This window comes from Electrophorus electricus, chromosome 3 (assembly GCF_041902795.1).
Source record: "Electrophorus electricus isolate QZ-2024a chromosome 3, ASM4190279v1, whole genome shotgun sequence".
Lineage (NCBI taxonomy): Eukaryota > Metazoa > Chordata > Actinopteri > Gymnotiformes > Gymnotidae > Electrophorus > Electrophorus electricus.
The window spans coordinates 39,635,101-39,653,329 of NC_137499.1; the positions used below are offsets into that span (position 1 = coordinate 39,635,101).

The window sequence follows — 18,229 nt, forward strand, 5'->3', positions numbered from 1 at the left end:
CTATCCCTACCTGCCTCCCCAGCCTCTCTCCCTCCTTGCCTGCCTGCATGCGGACCTCCCAAGCCTGCCATCGCTGAGCTCAGTCACGCAGGATGTCCCGTTCCCCAGGTAAATATGCTGTATTAGAGTAACATTAACACAATGTAGGCAGGCTTATCAAGTTATTTCTCTGACTAAATGAAAATAAACATTGTGCAAACATCCTCTACTTTCATCCATTTTAGACAAGGATGGACAGACTGTTGCTCCAGCCAGCTTCAAGACTCATCGTCAGCCCCCAGCTGAAAGCTTCGTCTCATGTTTTCTGCGTAACGATGGAGAGTGAGCGTGGCAAGGGTGAATGCTTCACTGTGTCAGGCAGGCAGGGAGGGAGGCAGGCAGAGAGAAAGAAAGGGAGGGAAGGAGGCAGGAGACAGGAAGGGAGGGAGGGAGGAAGTATGGGGAGGCAGGCATGCAGACAGATAGGCAAGGAGGGAGGGGAGCTGGGGAGTGAAGGAGAAAGGCAGGCAGTGAGGGAGGGAGGGTAGGGAAAGAGCAAGGGAGGAAGACTGGGGTTAGATTTGGCCAAATGAACAGCATGTATCATGAACCTCCGCGCGGAGTCTGGGTCTCCATGCTGCTCGTCCAGCCACATGTATCCACAGAGTCTCCCCAGAGTCTGTGTGTCTATTCAAATACTCTGGCCGTATGTATCCCCAGGCTCCATGCGGAGTCGGTGTCTCCATGCTGCTTGTCCAGTCGCATGTATTGACACTGTCTCCCTGGAGTCTGGGTCTCTATTCAAATCTTCTAGCTCCGGGTGTCCCCAGCCTCCACCAGGAGTCTGGGTCTCAATTCAAATCCTCTGGCTGTATGTATCCCCAGCCTCCATCTGGAATCTGGGTCTCCATGCTGCTCATCCAGCCGCATGCATCCCCAGGGTCTCCTTGGAGTCTGGGTCTCCATTCAAACATTCTGGCCGTATGTATCCCCAGCCTCCACCCAGAGTCTGGGACTCCATGCTGCTTGTCCAGCTGCATGTATCCCCAGTCTCTCCCTGGAGTCTGGGTCTCTATTCAAATCGTCCAGCTCTGGTTATACCCGGCCTCCACCCGGAGTCTGGGTCTCCATTCTAATTGTCCAGCCGCATGTATTCCCAGCCTTCCCCTGGAGTACGGGTCACATGTTGCTTGTCTGGCTGCATGTATCCCCAGCATCCTTCTCTTCCTACCACCCCAGCCTTCCCTCCCACCCTGTCTGCCTGCCTGCCGCACTCCCACCCCAGCCTCTCTCACTCCCTCCCTACCTGCTTGCCTTCTTGCCTGCCTGCTGGCCTCCCTTCCTCCCCTGCCTCCCTAGCCTTCCTCCCTCTATCCCTGCCAGCTTCCCAGTCTCCCTCCCTCTCTCCCTGCTGGCCTCCCTGCCTGCCGCACTCCCACCCCAGCCTCTCTCACTCCCTCCCTACATGCTTGCCTCCCAGCCTTCCTCCCTCCCCAGCTTCCCTCCCTCTCTCCCTGATGGCCTCCCTTCCTCCCCTGCCTCCCTCACTCCCCCCCCTGCTTGCTTGCCTGTATGCCTCTTTAGCCTCCCTCTGTGCCTCCTCGGCCTCCCTCAGTTCCTGCCTACCTGCCTCCCCAGCTTCCCTCCCTCCCTCCCTCCCTCCCCGCTTGCATGCCTGCCTGCCTCTGCAGCCTTCCTCCCTCCATTCCTACCTCCCTCCCTCTTTCCCTGCATGCCTGTCTGTCTGCCTCCCCAGCCTTCCTCCTTGCCTGCCTGCCTGTCTCCCCAGCCTCTCTCCCTCCTTGCCTGCCTGCATGCGGAACTCCCAAGCCTGCCATCGCTGAGCTCAGTCACGCAGGATGTCCTGTTCCCCAGGTAAATATGCTGCATTAGAGTAACATTAATGCCATGCAGGCAGGCTTATCAGGTTATTTCTTTGACTAAATGAAAATGGACGCTGTGCAACCATCCTCTACTTTCATCCATATTAGATGAGGATGGACAGATTGGCATCACTGTGCCCATCACAGATGAAGAGGAGGAAGAGGACTACACTCAGATCACTATGATCATGTGGCCTGAATTAAAACATGAAGCTTCAATAAAGCCAACTAAACCATTAAACTAAACCGTTTGATTGTACTACTACTACTACTAGTACTACTACTACTATTAATAATAATAATAATAATAATAAGTAAACTTTAGTTGTATAGGGCTTTTCAAAACTTCAGAACAAAATAGTACACACAAGATAAAAAACAGTACAAACATAATGGTAATGCACTGGATAATAAAATCATAGAACATAAAACCTGATCAAATTGAGTGTACAATATAAACAGTGAAATAAAAGTTGCAAGATGGATAAAACTACACAGATTTACAATATAAAAAATATTTATGGTCCATGTAATTTTCAGATGCCCAAACTGTGATGGAGTTTGCAGATCTGCACTCTTCTAAACTATTTAGAATGAAACAGCTCAAAATCATTTATGACAAGCCCCACCCGGCAATCCCCACCCGCCAATCCTGCCTCTCTTCACATATACTCAGCAGCAGTATATGTGAAGCTCACGTCATATTAAATATATGGTTTTTTTTTTTGTTCGTTTGTTTTTTTAATTAATTGACCGCCTTTATGCTTCTTCAGTGCTACAAGAGTCATGATTTACTAATGACTAGTTACAGGGGTGCATGTGCATGTGTGGTTTCTGCTGTATGGAAGCAGTTATGCATTTGGAACAACACCACGACTTTTAATTTAGCCTTCTTAAATGTGTCAGTGATGACAAGAACTGGTTGTCAGTGATGACAAGAACATTTCACCTTATATGTCTTGTTCAGTGGTGGTCAGGTTTCAGCCTTCCTTACTTTGGCCATATCTCTGAGTACTGAACACCTTGTACTTCTGGGCACTCCAGATAGGTTGCAGTTCTGGAATATGACAGCACTGGAGGATAATTGGTTCCTGGTCGCTGCACTTTTGATTCTTCTCAAATCTTTGGCAGTTAATTTCCGTCTTTTTTTCTCAACACGTTTCTTGCGACCCTGTTGACTATTTGCAACAAAACCTTTGAGGGTTCTGTGATCACGCCCCAACAGCTTAGCAATTTTAAGAGTGCTACATCCCTCTGAAACACTTTTTGCAATTTTTGACTTTTCAGAGTTAGTTAAATCTTTTTTGGCCCATTTTTGGCCCTGAAAATCTACACCCTGGTACTGATGTTAGGCAGTCAGACTTGTGTTCCTAATTCAAACTGTGACCTTTCATACTACATATTTGTAGCCAGTACCCATAAACCATTTTTGTAAGAAACACAGTGCTGTTAGCTTGATTAGTAGAGTGGGTATGATGTCAGCCAGAAGGACCGCCTGAAGACAGAGAGAAGAATTATAGCATATGACAGAACAGACACAATAATAGGTCTGTAAGCATACCAACACATCTTTACAATAAGCCAATTAACTTGCATCATGGCACAGTTCAAAAAAAGAAAATAACTAGCACATGTAATGACAGTGTGTTGATAAAACTATCAGGGTATGGGACACATACAGGATGCATCATTCGTTTCTGTGCATGCGAGAGACTTACTGCAGTTGACACAGGGTTGCAGTCATAGCGACTCGAGTTGCTGCTGTTTCCACTCTTTGTTTGCTGCAGACCTGGTGCTGGAGTCTACAAAATACACAGGGCAACACACTCAGCCAACTCAGCATGTACCCTCTGCTACCAGGCAACTTCATCAGCATTTATGGCATTTATCAGATGGCTCTTTTCCAGAACAGCTTACAAAAGTGCTTCAGTGCATTTCCTGTACAGATAGCCACACTGAGGTAGGCATTCAGTATGAGAAATTTTAGATGCCATTTATTAATTTTATTCTGGCAAATTAAATTATTTATTGTAATTGTGTGACAAGATAATTTTTCTGCAGGCAACTAGGCACACTGTAATACAGGCAGACAAGCATATACAGACCTATAATTTGCACGCACTGTTGTGTTCTGAGATTCCTGTTGTTTTAAAATGTCTTGGGCAGCACTCAGCATAACCACGTAGGCAAAGTTATTACACAGTCCCAGTAGCCCCCCCTACCTAAGGACACATCATCAATCTCATGACACGTACCAGACAGTTCAGTTAGCTAGCTTGCTACTGTTTGGCTAAACATCAACTTACCAAACATAGCTAATGTTAGCTACTTACCCTCACTAACGGTATCAGGATCAGCATCAACACTCTCTGATATGTTCATGACAAATGCTGTAAAACCGATAACTGACACGTCTGACGGTGTTGATATCTAGCTACTGCTAACTAGCTAACCTAGTTATAGGTAAGAAATAGCTAAGCTACTTAATGTGAAATTCTGATTTCTTTGAGGAATTCAGTAAAGGTTAACGCCATAGATATGTAAGATGCTGGCATGCTCCATGAGACGGAAGATGTATATCTAAGCAGTCCCGAGGAGGACAATGAGCAGCCTTCAACATCTGAGGCAGGTAACTTTGGGTCATTTCGTGCCAAATCCCCTTAGGAGAAAAGGTTTCGTTAGTGAGGTCAGGTAAGATCATGTAGGTGTATGCCAGTGTTTTAGGTCTTTTTTCCCCAAAAATTGGGAATGAAAAAAGTCACAATTAGTATTTGTTTTCCTCACCAGGTCCACAAAGTTAGTGACGTTCAGGGGCCTTGTTCCCGTTCCAAAACGAGAGCGGGATCAGCATACGAGATAAACTGCCCACCGTCTACCTCACAAGTACAGAGCATATCAACTATATAAGCACATAGAAACCCAAATAATTCGTCTTTGACGAATTCACATATGTAATTATGGCATATTACTGAGTCAAAATAAGCTAAGGGATAGTTTCGCTTCTTTAAAATCAAAAAGCAAAATTGCTTTTCATTCTTCCTCTTTCTGTTATGAGCAACTCATAACAGTTCCGTATGTCAGGTATTCAAGCGCATGTGGCCTAGCAAAAGTAGGAACCCCTTGGAATGATCTGAAAATCTCAGGTAGTGTCTGTACTGAATAATAAATATTTATCAATAAGAATTTATACAGTCCAGTGATTTCCATCTTCAGCGTAGGGAGTGGCAGGCCATGGCGAAGGGCGGGCTGAAGACCAACCCTTCGCGTTGCCATGGCCACGTGTCTTTGTTTTGGTTTTGTCTCCTGCTTGCCATGTGAATGTGTTTCCCTCTCTAATGACCCAGAGTATTCGATCACTGCATCCACATGTTCCCTCTCGCAGTTTTATTAATCCTCTGATTTTATGAACTTCCCGGCCACACCGCTCTCCCTTCACTTCCTGACATTTCTCGTTGTTTCTCCAACGCTCGTGCGAATCAGACCAATTAGAATAAAGCAAGCTGATGCGGCCACGCCCACCACTGACGCAAGACCACAGCGGGGGAAAGTTCTGGACGGACCACGTTTTTTCTGTTGCTTTTACTCGAATGTCCTACTGAAACTAATCTAAGTAAAAACACGTTTAATGAATACCTTTTGTATACAGATTTATTGAACAATATAACATATACAGCAGTCCTTAAATGTGGGGAAATAGGAAACGTTACGTTGGCCCGGAATGACTGAAGTAATTTTATGATAAAGTAAAACATTTATTTATAGTCATTTACATAGCCTATGTGGTTCCGCTTTCCCATTTATGTCCCATTTTCCAACTTGTTTGGTTATTTGTTGGTATTGTCCCCTTTCAGACCATCCTGGATCTTTGTTTCATTTCTACGGACTAATTCGGTCTCAGAGACATCAGTAGTCTACAGTTGGACTGGCGGCGTCGCTGGCTGACTCGCGGTTGGTGAGCTCGCGCAATGGAGAAACCTCTAGAACTGTCGTGAGGTGAAGGGGGGCGTTACCTGCTTGAATATAAAGCGCGAGCGGCAGCTCGTGGAAGACACAGCGTTCACGGACAGGTAACTAACGCACGAGCGAGGAGGAGTAAACCAACGGCTTTATCAGGGCAAGTTGAGTACAAAGGAGAGAAGAAGTCCTTTTACCCTGAAGAGATCTCCTCCATGGTCCTGGTGAAAATGAAGGAAACTGCAGAGGCCTACCTGGGTCAGAAGGTAACCAACGCTGTTATTACTGTACCTGCCTACTTCAATGACTCTCAGAGGCAAGCAACCAAATTTGCTGGTGCGATTGCTGGGCTGAACGTCCTAAGGATAATCAATGAGCCCACAGCTGCAGCGATCGCCTACGGCCTGGACAAAGGCAAGCAGGGAGAGCGCAATGTGCTGATCTTTGACTTAGGAGGGGGTACGTTCGATGTGTCCATCCTGACTATTGAAGATGGCATCTTTGAGGTGAAAGCAACAGCAGGAGACACACACCTGGGTGGGGAGGACTTTGACAACTGCCTGGTCAACCATTTTGTGGAGGAGTTTAAGAGGAAGTGCAAGAAGGACATCAGCCAGAACAAGCGTGCACTGAGGAGATTGCGCACAGCCTGTGAGAGGGCCAAGAGAACCCTGTCCTCCAGCTCTCAGGCAAGCATCGAGATCGACTCCCTGTATGAGGGCATTGACTTCTACACTTCTGTTACCAGAGCACGTTTTGAGGAGCTGTGCTCTGACCTGTTCAGGGGAACACTGAATCCTGTGGAGAAAGCCCTTAGAGATGCCAAAATGGACAAATCCCAGATCCATGACATTGTCTTGGTTGGAGGTGCTACGAGAATCCCCAAAATCCAGAAACTTTTGCAGCCTTTCTTCAACGGCAAAGAGTTGAACAAAAGCATCAATCCAGATGAGGCAGTGGCTTCCGGTGCCGCAGTTCAGGCTGCCATCTTAATGGGCGACACATCTGGAAATGTCCAGGACCTGTTGCTGCTGAATGTGGCCCCGCTGTCTCTGGGCATGGAGACCGCAGGTGGAGTCATGACCGCTCTCATCAATGGCAACACCACCATCCCCACCAAGCAGACCCAGATCTTCAGCACATATGCAGACAACCAGCCCGGTGTTCTGATCCAGGTTTACGAAGGTGAAAGAGCCATGACAAAAGACAACAACCTGCTGGGGAAGTTTCAGCTGACGGGCCTCCCACCTGCACCTCGAGGAGTCCCTCAGATTGAGGTGACCTTTGACATTGACGCCAATGGCATTTTGAATGTGTCGGCAGTGGACAAAAGCACTGGCAAAGTGAACAAGATCACCATCACCAACGATAAGGGCAGGCTGAGCAAGGAGGAGATTGAGAGGATGGTGCAGGTTGCAGACAAACATAAGGCAGAGGATGACCTGCAGAGAGAGAAGATTGCTGCTAAGAACACTCTGGAGTCCTATGCCTTTAACATGAAGAACAGTGTGGAAGATGAGAACTTGAAGAACAACATCAGTGAGGATGACAAGAAGAAAGTCATTGAGAGGTGCAACCAAGCCATCATGTGGCTGGAGAACAACCAGCTGGCTGAAAAGGAGGAGTACGTACATCAGTTGAAGGAGCTGGAGAAGGTGTGCAACCCCATCATCGCCAAACTGTACCATGGAGGGATGCCAGCTGGAAGCTGTGGAGCTCAGGCCCGTGCCCGCTCAGGGGCCGGCACCCAGGGGCCCACTATTGAAGAGGTCGATTAGGGACGTGAACTTCTTGTATGGACTCAGAGTGCTCTTTTTGAATTAGTTTCTCCTGAAGAAAATGTTGTTGCCTGTATTGTTCAGTTGTGCTTCACAGCATGTGGAGAATTAGCTGATGTGGACAATAGCATCTTTTGTCATTGCTAGTGCATTAATAACGTTTAGAACCTTGTAACACTATCAATATGTGAGATTTGTCATTACAATGTTTTTCCAGTGAAACATTTTACAAAAAGGTAAATATTACGGTGTTGTAAATATTCATCTAAATATATTTTGATATTTATTGTTAATAAAATGATCTGGACAAAATGGCTTAAATTTGTGGTCTTGACAGTCCATAATGTAATCTTTCTTATGAAAATAAATATATTAAGAAGAAAAACTAAGGAAACATAAAAAACATTTTTAGCTTTTTGAGCTCCTGAAATCTAATTAAATAAATGTAATTAAACTGAAATGGTGTGTTAGTCCTACAAATACTCAGCAGCACTATATGTGAAGCTCACATCACATTAAATTATATACCTTTTTTTTTTTTTCATAATTGACCCCTTTTATGTTTCATCAGTGCTAGAAGGCATGATTTACTAATCACTATAGTTACAGGGGTGCATGTGTATGTGTGGTTTCTGCTGTACAATATACAATATAAAAAGAAGGAAAAACTTTATATTCACCGTATATAAAAGATAATAAATAATACTGGATTCTGTTATATTTTGTATGTAAAGTATAATAATAATGTAAAGATGCCCAAACAGAACACGTATTGCATCTGAGACAGAAAGTGCAGACTGCACCTGGAATCCACCAGAGCCAAACTGTAATGTGGACATTGTGTGGTCCAACTGTGGCCATGCAGATGATGATCATGAAGAAGGTAACTACTGTCATCCACTGCTTGAGGCTCACCTAACTTGGTGGTAAGCTACCATCAGACAGTATGCTTGCAGATGTAAATGCAGCAATAAGCACAATACCAACAACCTGTATAACTGAAACCAACAAACTGGTATATACCACTGCTATAGTTATGCTCAAGATCCTAGGATACAGTATACAAGCAACAGGCCACTTCCTCTGTGCCCCTTGAAATCGGAAACTTCAAACCAAGATAAAGCCAACTCGAAGTCAGCAAAATGACAGATCTTCAGAAGGGCATAAAGATCAAAGGTGGGGCCTGGTTACAGAAGAAATACAATGGGTGGCCCATAACTTAAGATCTAGTCTGGTAAACAAAGATCAAGAGGTCAAAAGAGAGGTCAAGACGCTTTTTATTGTCTTAGTAGCTATAAACATACAAATATAAATAATGTTCTTCCAGGACCGTGGGGAGAGAGACCCTGAGGACCTTTTCGGCTGTTCATTCTATTCTCCTCGGGGTTTTGCCATCTGAGACAGAGCAATTCCCAAACCAGGTAGTGAAGCAGCTGCTCAGGATGCGCTCTATTGTAGAACATGGTGAGGATAGTGGTAGGGGGATGAGCTAGAAGTAGGAATTACTGCTGGGTTTTCTTGGCTATGGAGCTGGTTTTGAGGGTCCAGGTGAGGTTCTCTGCTAGGTGGACACCAATGAACTTGGTGCTTGTGATGATTTCCACAAAGGAGCTGATATTGATATTGACTGGATATTGATATTGACTGGAGATTGATCACCATGTACTTTCCTAAAGTCATCCACCATCTCTTTAGTTTTTTCCACATTCAGAGACAGTTTCTTGACTTTGCCACTGCACTTCCTCTCTGTATGCTGACTCATCATCCCGCTGATGAGACCCCCCACAGGCCTGTCATCAGTGAACTTGATGACGTGGTTCAAGCTGTGCATCTCTGCAGTTTTGGGTCAGCAAAGTGAACAACAGTGGACTGAGCACACAACACTATGGGTAACAGTGTTCAGTGTAGTGGTGCTGGAGACATTGATCCTGATCCAGACTGATGGGGATTTCCCAGTCAGAACAGCATTCTAACGTATGTGTCTTTTTGTTCAGATGGATAAGGGTCAGAGGAAGAGTTGGAGCAATTGCATCATCTGTTGAATGGCTGGGATGATATGGGAACTGTAGATAAACAACACTGGTGTGCAGTCTGTGGAGATACACAAAAGAAGAGACAGCCAAAAAGTAATGGCCTTGTTTGGGTTGGGTCCTTGCCTGAGCCTGGGTGGGTTGGCTGGCCCAGGGTGGTGGCCAGGTCCCCGCATATATTTAATACTAGTTCTGGTTGAAGCTCTGTTGTGTCAGTGCCTGACTGTATGTGCCCTTTTGGAGCCAAGCCAACATCATTATTTCTCATTAACATCACGTAGACTAGCATTAAGGTTCCGTTTCTTGTCCAGCATTAATGTTACTTGTCCTGTAATAGAATTGTAGAGAGAACAGGAACACATGAGCATCAGCTAGAGAAGTGCTGTTACGCAAAAAAAAGAAAAAAAAGCCAAATAATAAAATGTAGACGTGCCGGTCCTGCGTACCAGTGAGTACCGGCCTACTTTGAGCTCTGAGTAGGAGAGACTGTTGGGGTGGCACCGATGAAGATGAAGAGGAGGACAGCAGTGATGAGCTTGATCAGTGAATAGTGATGAGATACTGATGCTTTACCATACAAAAGATGGAAAAGGAACCTATGTCAGAGAAACCAGGTATAGGTTACACTGAACATTCTGCATGCCTAAACAAAAAATATTTCATTGGGGGCTTCTTTTGGGTAAGACATTTTGTTGTTATTTCTAGATTTCATTTGCTGTTACATGTACCAGCACATGGGTGCCCATGGGTTTGTGTCCACAGGTGCAGACTGTGGAAAAGGGGGGTGATGACTTCCCTTTAAAGAGCTGGCCCCGGGTCCATGAAGATTGGCTTCATTCTCTTTTCAGACAGGAACTATGTCTCCTGGGAGCCCACATGCTCTTTTGGTCTCTCTCATAATAGAAATTTGTTGTGCTAGGCATTTCTGATTAGCATTTGACATTTTTTGTTGATCTGCAGAACACATAACATGTATAACCATTAATTGTTCATCAGTGGGTTTATAACATTTTATAAGTATTAATTGTTCATCAGTGGGTTTATAACATTTTATAACCATTAACTGTTCATCGGCCATTCCAGATTCTTGAACAGCACTCAGTATATTAGACTGTTCTCTAGTGCTTTCTGGAATCATCTAGCAGTTGGTGACATTTGCATGCACCAGATGTTTGTGTGCCAAGTTGTTTGAATAATGCAAACAACAAACAACTCTTAGCACCCAATGTTACACTATTACACTAAGATCTGTTACAATAACTATTATACTTCATTGTCAGTAGAAATGTTTTAGTATACAGCAAAACATAGGCTATGTGACTTAATGATTCTAAGACCATTTCAGTTCTTTCTAGTCTCATCATCATTAGGAAAGTGTTAGGTGCAGTGAGGAACTTAGTATTAGTAAGATAGCCTACATGTATTGGGAGACTCAACACTACAATGACAATGCTAAACAAATAGTTCAAAAAAAGCCAGAAATTAAATAGGTCTAAGAAAACATACAGAGAAGTGATGTGAGGTGATATCTGAGCATCATGTTCTTAGCAAATCAAACAAAGCAACTAAAATGAAAGCAAGCAGCTTATATTAATGTAATAAATGAGGCTCAGAGTGGTGAGAAGGATCCATATGCAGGTAAGGGGTTTTAACAAAAGGAGCACAAAACAGGGTACGGCCAAAAATCAAGGTCCAAAGGCAAAAACAGGGTCAAAACCAGAATGAACGCAGAGGAAAAAGGGGCAAATGTATGAGTCAAAAGTGAAAAAACACGAGTACAGTCCAAGGCACAAGAACAACAATAGCAGGTAGCAAACACTTGGCCGGGCTGTTCATCCTTGAACCAAGGACTGAGTCCTCTAGAGGCCTTTGACTGAGGCGCCTAGAGGCCTGTCAAAGAGGCCTCCTAAGGATTTATGCTGAAGCCTACAGAGCAGAGTAAAAGAAAACAAAAGTAACTGGGAAATGACCTGCACTATTTCTCCTTTTGATTGCTGATGTGGGTTTCTTTTTCATGAACATTCCTGATTCTGGTTTTAAAAAACGTTGCTTTACAAACATCGCTGTTATGTTTTGGAAGTTATTTACGGTTCCAGGCTAAACTAAAGTCAGTACGGGGCTGCCTATCCACGAATTCTCAGTGAGAAGGAATGAAGCCCAACAACGTCTCCTGATGTTCAGTGCTTACCACTCAGACAAAGGCAATTATCTTAGGATGGCAGGCCTAGTGAGACTAAGTGACTATCCTACCATGAAGCTTGTGAAGTGTTATTTAATACATTCCGTGAAATGTAGCAAATTAATTTGTATCCTAAAATTCGTGAAATATTTTTGATAAAACAGGTCAGTGAAATTAACTGATTTTCTTCTGAAATTAGTAGAGTCCTACTAATAAAGCGCTAGGCCTAATGGCACGGTCCATTATGACGTCACATCGTTGTGACATCACTATGTGGCTACAAAAAGGTATAAATACGGTCATTTCACGAGACAAGTTTTAAAGCTTTGAAACGTGTCCGATTTGAGGCAGGAACTTTCACCGTTGGTGTGTATACATACATTTACATAGATACTGTTAGCTAATTAATTTCTTCCATTAATTCTTATCTGTGGATAGACGGTATGCTACTTGACCTTATTTACGGATAAGCCGTTCACCCAGCGAGGTGGAGATTACAGGGCGTAAAGCAACACAGCACACGATAAAGGCAAACCGCCCGACTCCGTTCTGATCGTATCTGATCTTTTCGACTGGCTAACTGCTAGTGTAAGGTTTTATCCACCGGTCACAAGCTAAATTTTCCACAGGACCGTCCGTAAAATTTACGCCTAGACGGGAACAGGTGTATGTTCAGATTTCATAGGCAGCGTCTTTGGGAACAGTTTTAAACGTTGCGATAGCAGGGTGGCTGCGATGCAGACATCGTTGCAGTTCTTCTGATGTCTAGCTATAACAACGCAGGCCTGATTCAGAGACTTAGGAGCAAATTGGTAACCGAGGTAACCGTTGTTGTTACACTGCTTTGTTTAGAGGTCAGTGTGGTTTATATGAACTATGTAATTCGATTGATTTATGTATTTCACTGTCGGTGGGTTTTGTTTTGCTCTATACTTGGTAATCTAGTAGGAAACAGCGAACTATCTTGCCACAGTGAGTACGAGTAGCAATTTTGCTACGTAGCAGCGCAGGTTGCTTAGCAACGGTCATTATTACGCCTGTTAAATGGGCGCGTGCATCGCGACTGGTCTTGGTGAAACAAGCGTGTATTATTTCGTCATTGTGTCAACAAAATATTAGCGCGAACGTGTTCCGATTGTCATTAAGAAGATAATGCGATTAGATTTATAGACCAAAACAACTTCTTCATCGAATTATATGTTACAATTGACGCGAAATCAAGCTTGTAAGGAAATACTTATATTTTCTTAATACAATTTTAAGAAGTGTTGGGGATAAAATCACGCAGCTCAGATATTGGTAATTATTGGCATTTGTCTCGGGTATTTCCAAAGCTGTGCCTCATGAGCTGAAAACTAACTTTGTGGTTTACCATGTTACCCTGGTTTTAAACTGACACGGATTTTCGTTGAAACAGAATCCATCCTTTTACGTATAGAGTAGACATCGGCACCAACCCCCCACATCGCAGTGTGAGTATTCCTTTTCCACCTGGGACACCACAAGGCAGCGGATGAGGGGACGCCGGGAAAGTGGCCGAGGAAGACGAGGGAGGAGCAGCAGACACTGAAGGAGGCGAGAGATGCGGCAGCTTCTCCTGCACATGAGAGTAAATATCTATTTTCATCAAGCAGTCATTTTATGCATCATCTCTACTATAGGTTTTCTGTTTATCTGTCCGGAGTTGGTATTCTCAAAGCGTTCCAGTCTTAATACCATGGTAACCAGAATGAAGTCATTTTAATAACGCTTCCTTTAATATGTCAGAATAGTCTTGGCTTTGCAATGGGAAACATTCAATTTTGTGTAAGATACATAAGTAGCAGTCTGAGACTATAAACAAGAGACAACTCAAATTAATAGTGAATCTGAGAAGGTATGATGTTAGGAAGAACACACTTTAATAGCAAAAGCAAATCTATTCACAGCCACTTATATAAAAAACCCCATCTGTTTTCAACACACAATCAACGTTTTCAATCATGAAGCAAAGTGACGGGAATCGGGAACCAGTTCCAAATTGTCCAATCCATCACAATTATACGACGCCGAGATAAACACTTGTTTTTAGCAATGCTTTTCTGACAGTGGGTCAAACATCCTTTACTTTCATCCATATTAGACGAAGATGGACAGACTGTTGCTCCAGCCAGCTTCAAAACTTATCGTCAGCCCCAAGCTGAAAGCTCCGTCTCATGTTTGCTGCACAACAACGGGGAGTGAGCGTGCGGCAAGGGCGAACACATCAATGTGCCAGGCAGGCAGACAGGGAGGGAGGCAGGCAGAAAATGAGGGAGGGAGTCTAAGGAGGCAGGCAGACAGGAAAGAAGGGAGGGATGGAGGGAGGAAGGATGGGGAGGCAGGTATTCAGACAGATAGGCAAGGAGGGAGGGGAGCTGGGGAGTGAAGGAGAAAGGCAGGCAGGCAGTGAGGGAGGGAGGGTGGGGAAAGAGGAAGGGAGGTAGACTGGGGTTAGATGTGGCCAAATGAACAGCATGTATCATGAACCTCCGCGCGGAGTCTGGGTCTCCATGCTACTTGTCCAGTCACATGTATTGACACTGTCTCCCTGGAGTCTGGGTCTCTATTCAAATCTTCCAGCTCCAGGTGTCCCCAGCCTCCACCAGGAGTCTGGGTCTCCATTCAAATCCTCTGGCTGTATGTATCCCCAGCCTCCATCCGGAGTCTGGGTCTCCATGCTGCTTGTCCAGCCGCATGTATCGACACTGTCTCCCTGGAGTCTGGGTCTCTATTGAAATCCTCCAGCTCCGCATGTCCCCAGCCTCCACCAGGAGTCTGGGTCTCCATTCATATCCTCTGGCCATATGTATCCCCAGCCTCCATCTGGAGTCTGCGTCTCCATGCTGCTCATCCAGCCGCATGCTCACCAGGGTCTCCCTGGAGTCTGGGTCTCCATTCCAATCCTCTGGCTGTATGTATCCACAGCCTCTCCCTGGAGTCTGGGTTTCCATTCCAATTGTCTGGCCGCATGTATTCCCAGCCATCCGCTGGAGTATAGGTTACATGTTGCTTCTCTGGCTGCATGTATCCCCAGCCTCCCTCTCTTCCTACCACCCCAGCCTTCCCTCCCACCCTGTCTGCCTGCCTGCCTCACTCCCGCCCCAGCCTCTCTCACTCCCTCCCTACCTGCTTGCCTTCTTGCCTGCCTGCTTGCGTCCCCAGCCTCCCTCCCTCTCTCGCTGCTGGCCTCTCTTCGTCCCTAGCCTCCCTCACTCCATCCCTGCTTGCTTGCGTCCCTCCCTCTTGCCCTGCCTCCTCGGCCTTCCTTACTTACTTCCTGCCTGCCTGCCTGCTTGCCTCCCCAGCCTCCCTCCCTCCCTCCATGCATGCATGCATGCCTGCCTGCCTCACCCGCCTTCCTCCTTCCCTGCCTGCCTGTCTGCCCAGCCTCTCTCCCTCCTTGCCTGCCTGGTTACGGACCTCCAAACCCTGCCATCGCTGAGCTCAGTCAAGCAGGACGTCCCGTTCCCCAGGTAAATATGCTGCATTAGAGTAACATTAACACAATGTAGGCAGGCTTATCAACTTATTTCTCTGACTAAACGAAAATGAACACCGTGCAAACATCCTCTACTTTCATCCATATTAGACAAGGATGGACAGACTGTTGCTCCAGCCAGCTTCAAGACTCATCGTCAGCCCCCAGCTGAAAGCTCCGTCTCATGTTTTCTGCAGAACGATGGAGAGTGAGCGTGGCAAGGGTGAATGCTTCGCTGTGTCAGGCAGGCAGGGAGGAACGGAGGGAGGGAGGGAGGAAGGATGGGGAGGCAGGCATGCAGACAGATAGGCAAGGAGGGAGGGGAGCTGGGGAGTGAAGGAGAAAGGCAGGCAGGCAGTGAGGGAGGGAGGGTGGGGAAAGAGGAAGGGAGGTAGACTGGGGTTAGATGTGGCCAGATGAACAGCATGTATCATGAACCTCCGCGCGGAGTCTGGGTCTCCATGCTGCTCGTCTGGCCGCATGTATCCACATAGGCTCCCCAGAGTCTGGGTGTCTATTCAAATACTCTGGCCGTATGTATCCCCAGGCTCCATCCGGAGTCTGAGTCTCCATGCTGCTTGTCCAGTTGCATGTATTGACACTGTCTCCCTGGAGTCTGGGTCTCTATTCAAATCTTCCAGCTCCGGGTGTCCCCAGCCTCCACCAGGAGTCTGGGTATCAATTCAAATCCTCTGGCTGTATATATCCCCAGCCTCCATCTGGAATCTGGGTCTCCATGCTGCTCATCCAGCCGCATGCATCCCCAGGGTCTCCTTGGAGTCTGGGTCTCCATTCAAACATTCTGGCCGTATGTATCCCCAGCCTCCACCCAGAGTCTGGGACTCCATGCTGCTTGTCCAGCTGCATGTATCCCCAGTCTCTCCCTGGAGTCTGGGTCTCTATTCAAATCGTCCAGCTCTGGTTATACCCGGCCTCCACCCGGAGTCTGGGTCTCCATTCTAATTGTCCAGCCGCATGTATTCCCTGCCTTCCCCTGGAGTACGGGTCACATGTTGCTCGTCTGGCTGCATGTATCCACATAGGCTCCCCAGAGTCTGGGTGTCTATTCAAATACTCTGGCCGTATGTATCCCCAGGCTCCATCCGGAGTCTGAGTCTCCATGCTGCTTGTCCAGTTGCATGTATTGACACTGTCTCCCTGGAGTCTGGGTCTCTATTCAAATCTTCCAGCTCCGGGTGTCCCCAGCCTCCACCAGGAGTCTGGGTCTCAATTCAAATCCTCTGGCTGTATATATCCCCAGCCTCCATCTGGAATCTGGGTCTCCATGCTGCTCATCCAGCCGCATGCATCCCCAGGGTCTCCTTGGAGTCTGGGTCTCCATTCAAACATTCTGGCCGTATGTATCCCCAGCCTCCACCCAGAGTCTGGGACTCCATGCTGCTTGTCCAGCTGCATGTATCCCCAGTCTCTCCCTGGAGTCTGGGTCTCTATTCAAATCGTCCAGCTCTGGTTATACCCGGCCTCCACCCGGAGTCTGGGTCTCCATTCTAATTGTCCAGCCGCATGTATTCCCTGCCTTCCCCTGGAGTACGGGTCACATGTTGCTTGTCTGGCTGCATGTATCCCCAGCATCCTTCTCTTCCTACCACCCCAGCCTTCCCTCCCACCCTGTCTGCCTGCCTGCCGCACTCCCACCCCAGCCTCTCTCACTCCCTCCCTAGCTGCTTGCCTTCTTGCCTGCCTGCTGGCCTCCCTTCCTCCCCTGCCTCCCTCACTCCCTCCCTGCTTGCTTGCCTGTATGTCTCTCCAGCCTCCCTCTCTGCCTCCTCGGCCTCCCTCAGTTCCTGCCAACTGCCTGCTTGCCTCCCCAGCCTTCCTCCCTCTTTCCACGCCAGCTTCCCAGCCTCCCTCCCTCCCTCCTCAGCCTCCCTCCGTCTCTCCCTATTGGCCTCCCTGCTTGCCGCACTCCCACCCCAGCCTCTCTAACTCCCTCCCTACCTGCTTGCCTCCCCAGCCTCCCTCCTTCTCTCCCTGATGGCCTCCCTTCCTCCCCTGCCTCCCTCACTCCCTCCCTGCTTGCTTGCCTGTATGCCTCTCCAGCCTCCCTCTCTGCCTCCTCGGCCTCCCTCAGTTCCAGCCTACCTGCCTGCTTGCATGCCTGCCTGCCTCTGCAGCCTTCCTCCCTCCATTCCAACTTTCCTCCCTCTTTCCCTGCCTGCCTATCTGTCTGCCTCCCCAGCCCCACTCCCTCTATCCCTACCTGCCTCCCCAGCCTCTCTCCCTCCTTGCCTGCCTGCATGCGGACCTCCCAAGCCTGCCATCGCTGAGCTCAGTCACGCAGGACGTCCCGTTCCCCAGGTAAATATGCTGCATTAGAGTAACATTAACACAATGTAGGCAGGCTTATCAACTTATTTCTCTGACTAAACGAAAATGAACACCGTGCAAACATCCTCTACTTTCATCCATATTAGATGAGGATGGACAGATTGGCATCACTGTGCCCATCACAGATGAAGAGGAGGAAGAGGACTACACTCAGATCACTATGATCATGTGGCCTGAATTAAAACATGAAGCTTCAATAAAGCCAACTAAACCATTAAACTAAACCGTTTGATTGTACTACTACTACTAGTAGTACTACTACTACTATTAATAATAATAATAATAATAAGTAAACTTTAGTTGTATAGGGCTTTTCAAAACTTCAGAACAAAATAGTACACACAAGATAAAAAACAGTACAAACATAATGGTAATGCACTGGATAATAAAATCATAGAACATAAAACTTGATCAAATTGAGTGTACAATATAAACAGTGAAATAAAAGTTGCAAGATGGATAAAACTACACAGATTTACAATATAAAAAATATTTATGGTCCATGTAATTTTCAGATGCCCAAACTGTGATGGAGTTTGCAGATCTGCACTCTTCTAAACTATTTAGAATGAAACAGC

General features: G+C 46.5%; 1 protein-coding gene across 1 annotated transcript; it reads left to right on the plus strand.

Annotated features, from left to right (window-relative positions):
- The first annotated feature begins 5,983 nt into the window (after positions 1–5,983).
- Positions 5,984–7,736, plus strand: LOC145653837 (heat shock 70 kDa protein-like). Its single transcript, XM_081708214.1, has one exon. The coding sequence runs from the start codon at positions 6,032–6,034 to the stop codon at positions 7,592–7,594; it is 1,563 nt and encodes a 520-aa protein (XP_081564340.1). The 5' UTR covers positions 5,984–6,031; the 3' UTR covers positions 7,595–7,736.
- Positions 7,737–18,229: the final 10,493 nt, after the last annotated feature.